The sequence below is a fragment of the Hesperophylax consimilis genome, chromosome 11 (assembly GCF_061612785.1).
Source record: "Hesperophylax consimilis isolate HC1 chromosome 11, BYU_Hcon_1.0, whole genome shotgun sequence".
In the NCBI taxonomy this organism is placed as follows: Eukaryota; Metazoa; Arthropoda; class Insecta; order Trichoptera; family Limnephilidae; genus Hesperophylax; species Hesperophylax consimilis.
Window position 1 is genome coordinate 12016819 of NC_142846.1, and position 13267 is coordinate 12030085.

The following is a 13267-nucleotide window of genomic DNA, read 5'->3' on the forward strand; positions in this document are numbered from 1 at the left end:
GTGTTGGCAAGTCAAAACGACAGGATATATTATTTTCTTACCAAGCAAAATAAAAATTATTTTGGGAGTATTTTTTTTAGGTACAAAATCCCGTGAAAAGGAAGCATGTTTAGACATGGCAGGCAAGGATGGCATTCAAGGAATAAAATTTTACATTGCTGACAGGCAATGCTGGCGTACAAGTGGTTAAAATCAATTTTTTTTTGTCATCTCCTTTGTTTTGATTGTGTTTTTCTTTTGTTATTGGAATCTGTACCTACCTGAACTCTAATTATTTTTTCCACTAAGCTCCCAATGACAAGCTACTTGTAGCAGCTCATCATGAAGGAATTTTATGCAATAATAAAAGATTAACCCAATACAATATTTTTTATTACAGTAATCTCTAAAAAGAAATCTGATTAAAAATCATTTAACAGTACCTATCTATGTAATTATTTCATAACAGATATAACTTCTGTGATTTACAACAACACATTTATAAATATTGGGAATCTTCTCAGAACTAGAGGTTGTCACACTTACCTTCAGTTCATGGGTTCGACTCCAAATTAAAAAAAAAAAATTGTGCTTGAAGCAGAGCTAGTGAAGCATAAATAATACATACATATATTATTTATTAGTTTTTATTTTATATGATGCGAAAGTTAATGGTAGAAGATATCGGGGCGCCCGAGAAAGATATGGCACCATCAGGTCAATCAAATACTTGATTAACAGAAGATTATGTATGTGATGATTGCATGAATCTAAATGAAACAAGGAGTGTGTGTCAAGACATCGTTTTGTGATGATCTATTCTCTCTGCCTACCCCTGTCGCAAAACGGCATGATGGTTAGTTACTTATGACAGCTAAAAAGCCATTTTCGTAAAGTTCATAAAACTAAACACCCAGACTAAACTAACCCATTAACCATCACGTCATTTCTTCGCAGGGGTAGGCGGAGGACAGACTGCCAAAAAACTCAGCACACACTTCTTGACTCAATCACATTCATACATCATCGCATACATACTCTTCTGTTATTCTGACTCTTGACATGGCCCGATTCAAGTATTTGGTTGACTTGATCATGCCATGTCTTTCTCAGGCGTCCCTGAGTTTTTCTACCACTCACATTGGCGTCATATATTTGTATATATATGTATATATATGGCGTCATATATATCATATATATATTTAGAATATATAGAAATATATAATAATAAATAGAATAATATACAGAATTTCATATATATATAGAATATCAGATATATATAGAATATCAGGAATCACGACCGGTCAGTGGTTGAGTGGGCATAGCGCTTGGGTCTCACCCGAGCGTCGCGTGTTCGATTCCTCGGCTGGCTAAGTCCTCCATCACAACACAAGCAACATTTTCGGCTTTCTGTGGTGGTAGTAGGAGATTTTCAAACATTGTTGGGTTATTCGTGACCCGGGAATTTCTGAGATTCCTCTACCTGAGGGAGTATGGCTACTACCCGTGGCTCTATCCTACTGACTTTCTCTTGGGCATGCTCGGTATGAACCATCTACGGGTCAGAAGAGATGTGCATATTGTATCACACTTCTTCACACTGATTCGTGGATGGTTTGAAAATCTGACTATCATGGAGAGTATTAGTCTCTATGTTCCTGATGGTTATCTCCGTCACCGACAGCATAGACTGTTTTATCTCCCGGCCTGCAGAACTAACTTGCCAATGGTCATGCCGGTGGGGAGAGCAGTCTTGCTGTTGAACAGAATTAATTCGGATATCGACATAAGCATCGGTGAAGCTGCCTTTAAAAGGCAAGCTCTATTGATGCTGGTATAGTTTATACACCGCTAACTATTATGTAATACCATTTTACAAATGTACTTAAAAACGAAATAAAATGTAATTTTGTAATGTTTTTAAAGGAATAAACAAATTGAATTGTATTGAGTCTATCTTTAAAAAAAAAAAATTTAAAAAAATTAAAAATTAGGACTGAGTAATTTAGATACTCTCATGTACCTAGATTCCATGCAGTTGGCAATGTTTTCTCAGAAATTGTAGATGTGTTCAACTGCACGGAATATAGTAACAAGAAGGTTATAATAACATACCTCAGTAATAATTACAATTAAGTTTGGCATAATACCATTCTTCTGTATGGGTTCTGTATAATTTTAAATGCAAATATTAATATTGATTACTGTTTCACTGAATTGCTATGTTCATATTATCAAATGTTTGTAAAAGCTCTTATGGGCGTATACTAAATAAATAAATATATTCTCCTTCGACTCGTTTCTTCGTTTATTTGCTCTACATGCCCAAACCGTCTGAGTGTCCCTTTTTAATCATGCTCATCACAATCATACATGATTTCACCACACAAACCCCTCAGGGATCTTATTTTTCAGCATTCAGCATACTTTCATCCTTCCTCTGCCAGTTCCATGGCTCACTGCCATACATCAGGGTAGGTACCAGCACTCCATTGTGGACTGCTAACTTCGCTTCTTTGGACAATTTTTTGCTGGCGCCAACCGCGTTTGGTACTCCATTAATAGAGTTACCAGCATTAACCCTCTTTTCAATATCTTTATCAGCCCTTCCATCTCGTAAACTTACTTCCCAAATACACAAACTCATTCACCTGCTCTCACCCGGTTTTTTTAAACTTTTTTTGTTACTTTTTTTTCAGTAAATCTTGTTTTGTGACTATGCACCAATGACTTCTGCACGCATTTTCTCCCGCATTATCCATAATTATAATAAACCAGAGAAGCCCTTTAATTGGAAGTAGGCCCTCAGAGCCATACAGTAATTTTAAGTTGTTTCTTTGTTTGTAAATGCTAGGTTTAACAATTTTTTTAATTATAGTAGTTTGTAAATTTTGAATGTATTTAATATTAATATTACTCGAGTGTCCCCAAGTTCGAATTCCATATCTAAGTATTGATTCGACCATAGAATAATATATTAGTTTGAGAGTGCATCGAGGCAATACAAATTTTAATTTATAGAAATTACTCGCCAAACATAGTTGTCAAACAGAGCTGGTTACAAATTTTGGTCACACTTTTGTCCCATTTAAAGTATTCGTTTGTAAAATCATTTTTTTCACAGCAGCAAATATTATTTTTTTATGTATACATTCAAAATTATGTGCAGTTATTTTAGGTAAGTTCTACATTTTCAAGCTCGGTGATCTTATATACATGCATTTAGTTTTTTTGACATTAATAATTAGTCCTACATCATGAGACCATTTAAGTAGCTCGTTAAAATCTATTTGTAATTAATAATATGTTAATATATTTTGCACCACGTCAGGAAGTGAGTCCCCAACTTCCTAATTTAAAGTCAAAGTAATAGATAGTTTATTACACTATTAAGGCCGCCTGGTTGTTATCACTACTTATCTTTAAAACTGATAACTTTTCTTAGACACAACAAGACGACTAAAAACCTACATAATTTATTATTATAAATAATAAATTGAGTAAGTATTATTAATTTTGATTTAGTTTGAGCTGTGGACTGTCTAAATTGAATCTGATGACTCAATTATTAGAAACGTACCTAATTGCCACTAATTAAAAAAAAAAATACAATTTAATGGTTTTATAGATAATTGCTGCATGGTTCGTATATGACTGATATTGAGTTTTGAACACATCTATCTATATAAATAAAAATGTAAATGTTCATTTCTCCAAAATCTTAAATCTCCGAAAGTTCTTAAATGTTTGCTTTGAAATTTGGACACAGCGTTAATACACATGTGTTTTTATATTCTTATAGATTTTTACCGGTGACAGGTAAAAACATGCTTTTTTTAAAAAACAATGCCATCTGTTGGATAAACATGCTTTTTTTTTAAAAAAAAAACGCCATCTGTTGGACAAACATACAATTCTTAAAAAAAAACAGCGCCATCTGTTGGACAAACATGCTTTTTTTTTTAAACAGCGCAATCTGTAGACGAAAAAGCAACATGCGCTATTGTTTCTCTATCTGCACAGACAGACTGAGCTACAGCAATGCGTGGAGGGGTACATTTAGTTTTTAATAAAAACAAAATTACATATTATAATATGAAGAGAGAACCTACAGTAATAAGATACCTCCATGGTGTAGGCTAGTGATAAGGCTCTCCACTTCCAATACGGAGGTTGTGCGCAAGTTAATTCTATTTAATTAATTTGCAGCAGGTTCCAGAGTGGAAGATACTCTCAGTATTCACACTCAAATAATTGCAAACAAAATAAGAAAAACCATGCACTTTTTCTGAATCATACGAAACTTTCTCGGCTTTCAACACCTGAAAATGATTTATTTTGCAGTTTGCCAATCTATTATTGAGTATGGTATCATAGCATGGGGAGGCGGCACTTCATCTGCACTAGACCCAATCATAAAGGCTCAGAAAACAATTTTAAAAATAATTCTAAGGCTACCTATAATTACAGACTCGAATCTAATTTTTAATATTATGAATGTGTTTGATGTTCGTCAGCTATATGCAAAAACTATCCTAACTCATCTATATTCAAATATACATAATTACTACGAAAAAAGTTCAAATACACGATGTACTCGAAGCAACAACAAAAACTTACTACAAATACCGATAACACATACTACGTTTGGTCAACGAAACTTTAAATACTTTGCGACAAGACTCTACAACATTCTACCAGACAGCATATAACAATGTGATTCACAAAAAAATTTCAAAGATAATGTAAAAATTTGGATAAAAAATAAGAATAGGGCCTTCACCGGTGCATTCAACCAAATTCGCAGCTATTGAAGTCACCACATTATTGAGCGAATACATCTTAATACAAGTATAGGTATGTTCAGAGGTATTAGGAACTAACACGAAAAATTCTGCCTCAACACAGGCTAGCCTAGTGAGGCGGTATTTGAGAAACCTCAACTGTACTTTTATTTTCTTTTTACCTTCACAATATTATGTTTGTATTTTTCTGTTAATTTTATAACCTTAAATATAAAAGTTACAAATCAATGTACACCATAATATGTATGTATAGTTGTAATGTGTAAACTTTCCTAAATAAAGATATTATTATTATTATTATTAGTATCGCCTTGGTGAAAGATCACTACTCAGAATTGAATTGTCGCTTTAAATGGCCATATCCGTCTTTGGCAACCAAATCTGAAGAGCCAGTTACTTTCCCACCTTCCTCTTCCCATCTCTTTCCCTTTCCCGTTACCTTCAGCCTCAAACATACCCCAATTGGGGATGCCTTAGTCTCACTGATTTCAGATGGTTTGGAGTAGTTGGGACTCTTGTGCGGTATTCACAAATAATGTGGTGGGGGTAATGGCCAGCGCTACTAGCGGAAAACTGTTCCTGACGTGTCCGTTAAAAACAATGGCATAAAAACATTTTTAAATTTTTATATATATTCTACATTAAATTTTCAGCAAAGAACATTCTGGATCTCGATTCTATTTAAGCATAAATCACTTATGACCACTTTGAATTAAAGAAACTATTTAACATTTTTCTTAGAAGATAGCATGAACATTAACATTTTTTCGGATTCACTGCGCAAATTCAAAAGTAGTATTATGTCAATGATATAAACTGTTCAATGCGCATATATACACACAAACACCTATACACTGCACACGTCAAATGGTAATTACTGAATAAACATTTTCACATATAAAACATTACAAGGAAACATACCATAGGTACCCACCTTGAAATATTTAATATCTGTAAATTGTTTCTACACTATAACCAATGTTCTGTTTGTTTCCACAATATAAAATAAATAAATGATTTTCTGAAAAATCTATTGAGTCACATAATTGATTATTTTTTCAGTAAAAAACACATGAACAACGGATTATATTGGATTGTAAAGACAGATATCAAATTATATTATGACTTATTATTCAAATTAATTTGATGAATTTAATTAACTTTGAGGTTGGTAAAATGGAATGTTCTGATTTTGTGAAAAGATAGAGTAATGCCAATAGTGATAATAATATATTGTAACATAAACAATGAATGTAACAAAGTTTACAAAGCAGCTCTCAGTGGTGGAACAATACCCATCAAGACACAGTATTCCGAATTTCTACCTATTTATAACATACTTCCCTTGAATCTTGTTTTAAACTCATAAAAAAATGTTATTTTGAAGATAATCTCTATATGTTTAGCAAGTGAAAAAAGTAACCACATAAAATTCCCATGATAGAAAAAAAGCACGTTCAGAAAATTATAAAAAAATCAACATGTTAAAAAAATTAATTTGAATTGCTGTGAACTTTTAAAATATCTTAAAGGTTTTTGGTTTTACTTTACATTGAAACTTCCTCCCCAGGGACTGGAGTCTAACGCGCTAAAAACTGAGCCAAATCCCGATTGGGTAGGACTGACATTTATTTTGTATATTAACTGCTGTAATGTCATCCAATTTCAGAGAAATGCATATATGTCCGCGTGGGTATGCGTGATTGCCACCAAAAGTTGATTTTGGCATTATATGTAATGTCGACAACGAGTCTAACTGCTGAGTTTCAGCTCGATCGGTTTGACAGTGTTAAAATCTTAAATCATATTTGGTTTGACAGTGGGTTAATTTTCACTTCCAAGATTTGCACTCATTCATTCACAAAATCAAATTCTAAATTCAAATAAATATATTTAAAAATACAAATAGTTCTGTTATTTATGTTATGTTATAGATATGAAAAAAATCAGTGTTTTTTTAAATGCTACTTAAGACATTTGTCAAGAGATTTTGCTCTATTTTAAATAAGTCATGCTTTATTAAATATTTTCGCTTACGCCCATTAATCATAATCATTTTTTAATATTAGAGCGCTCCCTCCAACATTCGTATTTGTATATCTCCTTTATACGGGGTATAAAACTGTCTTCATATGGGGTCGTGTAGTAATGCTAAAAATGAGTGAGGTGGGTAAATTATAAATAAATAGTGTAACAAAATATTCAGTTTTGGAAACAAGCCCGAACTTTTGTCAACCCGATTTGGCATTTGTAGTTAAGTTTTTTACACAGCCAGCAATTTACGCTACATTGTAAAAAGACCAGTAATCCAAAACAGATTTTATTTTTGCAGATTAAATGATGATGTTACAATATGAATTGCCTGTATACTGTCATATCAATTTATAGAAATGGAGACGCCACGTCTCCTCCGCATTACGCAACCTGGTTTGTTTCTCTTTCCCCGATGGGTTAGTCCAGGGGTCTCCAAACTTTTCAGCCGGAGGGCCACATTGACTACTCCAGTGAGTTCGGAGGGCCAAAACCGTTTTAATTTCTAGACACCCATATTTTCTGTCCTAGGGAGGGGGGGGGGGGTTGACAATAGAATTTTCAGGGATAAAAATATAGCTTTAGATAACGTAGCTTTGAAGATAATTTTTGATACTCGTTTCTCAGACCTTGATATCATTGCGAATCAAATAAAGATTTTTCAAAAAAATCCTCTTGATATATTCGCGCGATACTTGTGGACGCAATGTATCGGTGCCAAGTACCTCGCCAACGAGCATATTTATTTATTCGCACGAAAAAATTCGCGGAGTTTTCGCCCCTTCTGAGCAAGGTCTTAGCCATTAGCTGTCGCGGGTCCTTGATGACACTGGTCATAAGATGTCGCGGGCCGTAGTTTGGAGACCCCTGGGTTAGTCTATCAATTTGGTGGTCTACGGTCAAATTGTATAATTCCTTATTTGACGAGTAATTATTCATATTGACCAAATGAGAGATGAACACATATTGTCATTATGCTCCTGCAGACAAGCTTTTGGAAGTAGTAAAATGCCTTACCATGCCAAAAGTCCTCCCAGATCATGGGCTATCACCGTTGGCGCTCTGTGGGGTGGCTGAGCAGCCAAACCCTCCAAGACCATCTTCAGCTGCGCCAAAACCTTGGCTGGAGTATAATGGTATCTGGAGGCAGGCTTGTCAGAGTCTCCGCAGCCCAGGAGGTCCAGGGCGACCAGGCGGTGCGAGGTGGAGAGGGCGGGGAACTGGTGTCTCCACCCCACCCAGCAGTCGGGGAAGCCATGGAGCAGAAGGATGGGCGGGTTCCCCCGCTGGCCCGCTTCCACATAGTGAAGTTTTGCACCCTGAAATGTTTGTAGTTTCGGGTCAACACTCAAAAATAAACACATATTTTTTTAGTAATTCCATATAAACTACATATACTGGGATTTTAGGTAAAACTTTCGAAAACATCTTCCCTGGTTTTCAGACTGCACCTATTCAAAGAATTCAAAAGTGATAACAAACCTTCTAAGTATCTCGGGTAAACCAGTCGGCTTGTTTGGCGCATTCAAAACATTTAATAATATCAAAACCATAAATGCCTACCCTAATTAAGAAAACATCATACGATAAAGGCCAAATTACATGTGCTGAATGACTCGGACGAGCAACTTATTGGAGAGTAGAGGTGATCACTTGTAGAAGAGACAGTGGCCAATTCAGTTACTTGAGATTAATAAGTGCTGCTGACATGATTTTGCGATGGAGGAAAAAGAATGAAATTAAGAGAGTTTTACAACAAACAACACAATTTTCAACTTTTTTTCTTTGGGGCCGTTCAAGTATTACGTAAGCAGATTTATTACAATTATTTACCCCCTCTTCCCCCTTGTCACCAAAAGTAAGCAAAGCTCTTACCCCCCCCTCCCATGCTTACGTAAAAATTGGAACCTATATGCATTTTTCTGTTAATGTATTCTGTTTTTTTATTGATTCATAAGCAGCACTTATAAAATAGGCTTAGGATAGAGGACTTTAATGCACATAATATTCATTTAAACAAACTTTATTGACACGGTGGGAATCCCCGAATATGTATTCGGTTTTCAAACATAGACAATGTGTGGGTTGCCAATGTGTAAAAAAAAATAACTACTGCTGAGCAGTGCTGACGTAATCACTATCTCGACCCCCTCACCCCCCATGTCATCAAAAATAAGCAAATCAAAGACCCCCCTGCCCCCCTATAGTGCTTACATAATACTTGAACGGCCCCTTTCACAGGCTGACTCAGCAGATCGCATTTACCGAGTTTTGCTGTTGGGCCTTGCTTCTATCCACTGTCTCAGCCGAGCACTCGGCAGGTGTAATTCAAGCATTAGTAGCAGTAAAGTTAAATACCTGAAATTTTGTTTAATTGCCAGGCTGTAAGAGTTCTAAGATGGTTTGAAAGGGAGATATATGTAAATACGAATGTTAGAGGGAGAGAACTAATATTAAATATTTAATAAAACACAACCCGTTTGAAATAAAACAAAAATCTCTCGACAAATGCTTTAGTTGCATTTAAAAATACAATGTGAATTTTTTCATGCCTATAAAATATTAAATAACAGAACATAACGTGTTTTTAATAATTTTTGGAGCTTACTTTGCGATTTTTTCTATCGAAGAATTTAATATTAAAATTAATATTGAAATTTATAATTAACGTTTCGGCATAACAAATGTATAGATATTATCTTCAAAAATAACTTTTGTTTGGAACTTAAAAGAGTTAACGAGATACTTGTTATAAATCGGTAGAAATTGGGTATACCCAATTGCTCAAGTGGCAGATGTTAAATTAACAAAAACTCAAAATGATTAAAATAAAAATAAATATTACTTAGGTACTTGGCTCAAAGTGGCAATGAGCAAAAGAGATGTATTGATTTTATTAATGTATTAGACAATTTAACCATTCAAAAAACTATATTATTGTTCGTGTTTTGACAAACAACAAAAATATTGATGTGTGAAAGAAATGTTCAATATTGCTCAACTTACCTTTACTTTAACGTAAGAATGTCTTCCAACTGTTGAATCAACCAAAATAAGCGGCGGGTTATCTCTTGTTTTGGATGTGGCCGACACTTTATAATTCCAAATCCACCGCGCTAACGTTTTAGAACAAACCCACAGACTATAAATAAAAGCGTACGCGTAAATTTGCACTGTGTCCCAAAACGATATCGGAACTATAACCCTTTCATCCTTCATCTCAAGAGCCGCCATAATGCAGCTTCGCGTGCTGTTAAATAACTCCGAAACGTATCCTCCACGCTTGATTTCACACTGAAACTGAAGATCATTACCAGAAACATGACTGGAATTATTGCGTTTATTCATTGATAGTATGTTTTCAGAATGATATCAAAGGTCACCGACACAGTCAACTGTTATCAAGATTATCCAGCTGGTAAAACGCCGCAAAGCGCCACCAATAATTATATGTATAGAAATGACTAGGTGAAAAAATTATTCTTTACTAGAAACAACCCAGGAACAGCAACAACCCAGAAATAATAACAGCTGATGTTAACCTACTTATTTGACAGGATAACAGTGACAGAGAACTTGCAGTTGAAGGAAACTAAAAAGCCGGGACAAATTTCAAAAATATTTTGAAATTTCTTGTGTTGCCGGGATACAAAATTGTACAGTTTCGCCAACAAATTAATATGATTATTTTGGATTATCCCGTCGAAGACAATAAATTATTTTAATAATTCGGCTAGATGCAAATTAATTTTGTGTAGGTACATAAGTTTGACAAAACAAAACAAAATAATTATTTCTCGATATTATATCTCGGCTAATAAGATATTTGAATTTTTTTATTAAAATAATTTTTTTTTTAGGTAAATATTATTACTATGAATGGCAGACTTGGGCAGACTTTCTTGCTCCTGTTACTTTATCCTGGTAGCTGTTACTTGTCACTGTAATAGAATATTTTACTGAGGAACCGTTTATTTTTGGAACCGGTTCCTTATAGACGATTTTCGTCTTTCGTGTATTATAATGACCAAAAAATGTAAGGGCCCTATTTTACAGGGCCAGCCCCATCCGGGCGCAATTGGAGCAGACCGCTCCGGACACTGAATCGCCAAAGCGCTGATAATGATAATACCTAAAACCTATCAGTTCTAACACACCACCTTTGAGATTATTTTTCACAAAAACGTTAAAAATACAAATTATTTCAATATTATTGATCACAGTGATCACCTAGCTAGGCGTGTACAGGTTTTGATAAGGGGCGCCAAAATTTTATTCGCGCCAGGAGCCGTTTGGCTTAGTTTGCCTTTTTACCCAAATATTCGTTAGCCGCCTGAACACCCCTCATGAAATCAAAAACCTTTTAAAAAACTGGTTCCCAAGCACAGAATTAAAATGAAACAATGCAGTGGCTAGTGCATCAGTCATCTTTGGTAATGGTATTTCTTGCCAAGGCTCCTACTGATCAACGTTTGGGTGTAAATATCTCAAAAATTGTTTACAAACTGCTCATCCACAGATGGCTCCATAAACATTCAAATTGATAGACTAGCCAATCAAGGAAAGGGAAACAAAGCAAATTGAGAAGATAGGGGAAGGGGCATGACCGTCTCCCTTTCTGTCTCTATCCTCTACTCTATCCAAGGTGAAATATTTTGTTACATTTTTACAAATAATGTGTTATAATGTACCAACTTCACTCATTTTAAGCGTCACTACGATAGGCGGTTCAGAAAACGAACCTTCAGAAAATACGCAGAAAAGTCCCACAATGAACTGCGCTGCAAAACAGTCTTACTTTAGCGAACTTTACTTTTCTCTCTAATGTTCGGAACAGGAATCAGTTCCTTAAATAACCACTTCCTCCGAAAATTAATATAATATATTATAATTATTACCGATCCAGTGACAGCAAAGTCACCGGAACAAAGTAACCGGGACAAAGTAACGGCCTCAGGAATATCAACCATCTCTAATGACATTGCGTCCGATTCGAACAGAAACAACTGGCGGTCTGCGGCTGGTTGTCAAATCGGATCAGTCAATTTTCAAATACGAATTATTATCAATAACATGAAATAACCCTAGTGAACCATATGTCATAATTTTTGTTTCATTTAAATTATTATTTAAATCGTTATTCATCGGGTGTATGTGCGCAATCGTTCCCTGCTTTTATGTGCATTTTCCTAAATATATTGATTTTGTTTATTTTATGTGCACCCATGTATCTACCGCTCATACAATAAAGAATTGAGCTAATGTATTCAAATTCATCAAGTGACTTGATATCTCCGAAGTTCCTGTTTCCGACTGTCATGTGAATTAACGTTTAGTTGTATACTGAATCGAGTGTAGGTAGGATGTGATAATTGGACAGAAATCATGTGTTTGTTCGGGTTTAGTTTGAAGTTGTTCACTTAAAAACATAACAATCGATGCCGTGATGTTTTTTTTAAGTGCCTTATCAGTGAGTTTGGCAGACTATAATGTTACAGGGTCCTACAATGGTCTGCTCTCATCCACCATAGTCCCAAATGTTACTGATTATTCCACGAGTCTGGACGACTATATAAGCACAACTGCAGAGATGGGGCTGATAGATACACAGGCTAACACCATTCACCCAATTGAAGACTGGGCCAACTACTCTTCTTATGATAAGAACTTCATTTCGGCTGTGTTTGGAGTAAACTACTGTTTGCGATGGAAACAGCCCAACCACATTTACTTTCAGCTTGCCAATGCGTTCTTCTTCTTGTCTTATCTCGCCCCGAATGGGATGTATGGGATGTTGTTCCTCCGCTGTACTCTCCTGATCGGCTGTGGGTTCACGGCGCTGTGGGCTTGGACCATAGAGTGTTTCTTCGATGCTGTGGTGTGGAATGCTGTGTTTGTTGCTATAAACTTGGTTCACATCGCTGTGCTTCTCTTCTACCTGAGACCCATCAAGTTCTCCAAAGAAGTTGAGGAGGTAAATATTACTCGCTCACTTTTCTAAATCTTTTATAACATGTTCCCATCAGGTATTTTATATATAACAGTATGTAAAATAAATGTATTTTTTTCCTAATTTCTACTACTCCATAAGGTGAGCTCCAGAGCTGTAATTGGAGGAGTAAGTATATACAAAAAGAAAATGACGCTTAAAAGTCGATGTGTAAACAAGCTTTATGAAGTATCTATGTAAGAGTTATTTTAAAGTTCACATTGCTGTGCTTCTCTTCTACCTGAGACCCATCAAGTTCTCCAAATAAGTTGAGGAGGTAAATATACTCACTCACTCTTATAAATATTTTATAATATATGTCATGTAAGAGTTAATTTAAAGTTTTCATTCATGAATTTTTATTTTGTTTCTTTCAAATTTTCTATCCATAACATTGTGGTAAGTAAATTCATAGCAGATTGATACCTTGCCTGTGTAATTATAATGTTCTACTTTAAACCGG

At 35.1% G+C, this 13267-nt stretch overlaps 2 protein-coding genes across 3 annotated transcripts in view; one reads left to right on the forward strand and one right to left on the reverse strand.

Moving 5' to 3' along the window:
- LOC149419799 (epoxide hydrolase 4-like) overlaps nucleotides 1-10338 on the reverse strand; it is a 32964-nt gene extending 22626 nt beyond the window's left edge. Inside the window, exons 1-2 of the mRNA XM_089637308.1 lie at nucleotides 9822-10338; nucleotides 7833-8134 (exon numbers count right to left, since the gene is read on the reverse strand). Coding sequence (XP_089493434.1) covers nucleotides 7833-8134; nucleotides 9822-10163 — 644 coding nt within the window. The 5' untranslated portion in view covers nucleotides 10164-10338. The remainder of the gene's footprint in view (nucleotides 1-7832; nucleotides 8135-9821) is intronic.
- A 1480-nt stretch (nucleotides 10339-11818) lies between these two features.
- LOC149419800 (popeye domain-containing protein 1-like) overlaps nucleotides 11819-13267 on the forward strand; it is a 157592-nt gene continuing 156143 nt past the window's right edge. For both annotated transcript variants that reach the window (XM_089637034.1, XM_089637033.1), the window contains exon 1: nucleotides 11819-12789. In XM_089637034.1, the coding sequence (XP_089493160.1) occupies nucleotides 12262-12789 (528 nt within the window). In that variant the 5' untranslated portion in view covers nucleotides 11819-12261. The remainder of the gene's footprint in view (nucleotides 12790-13267) is intronic.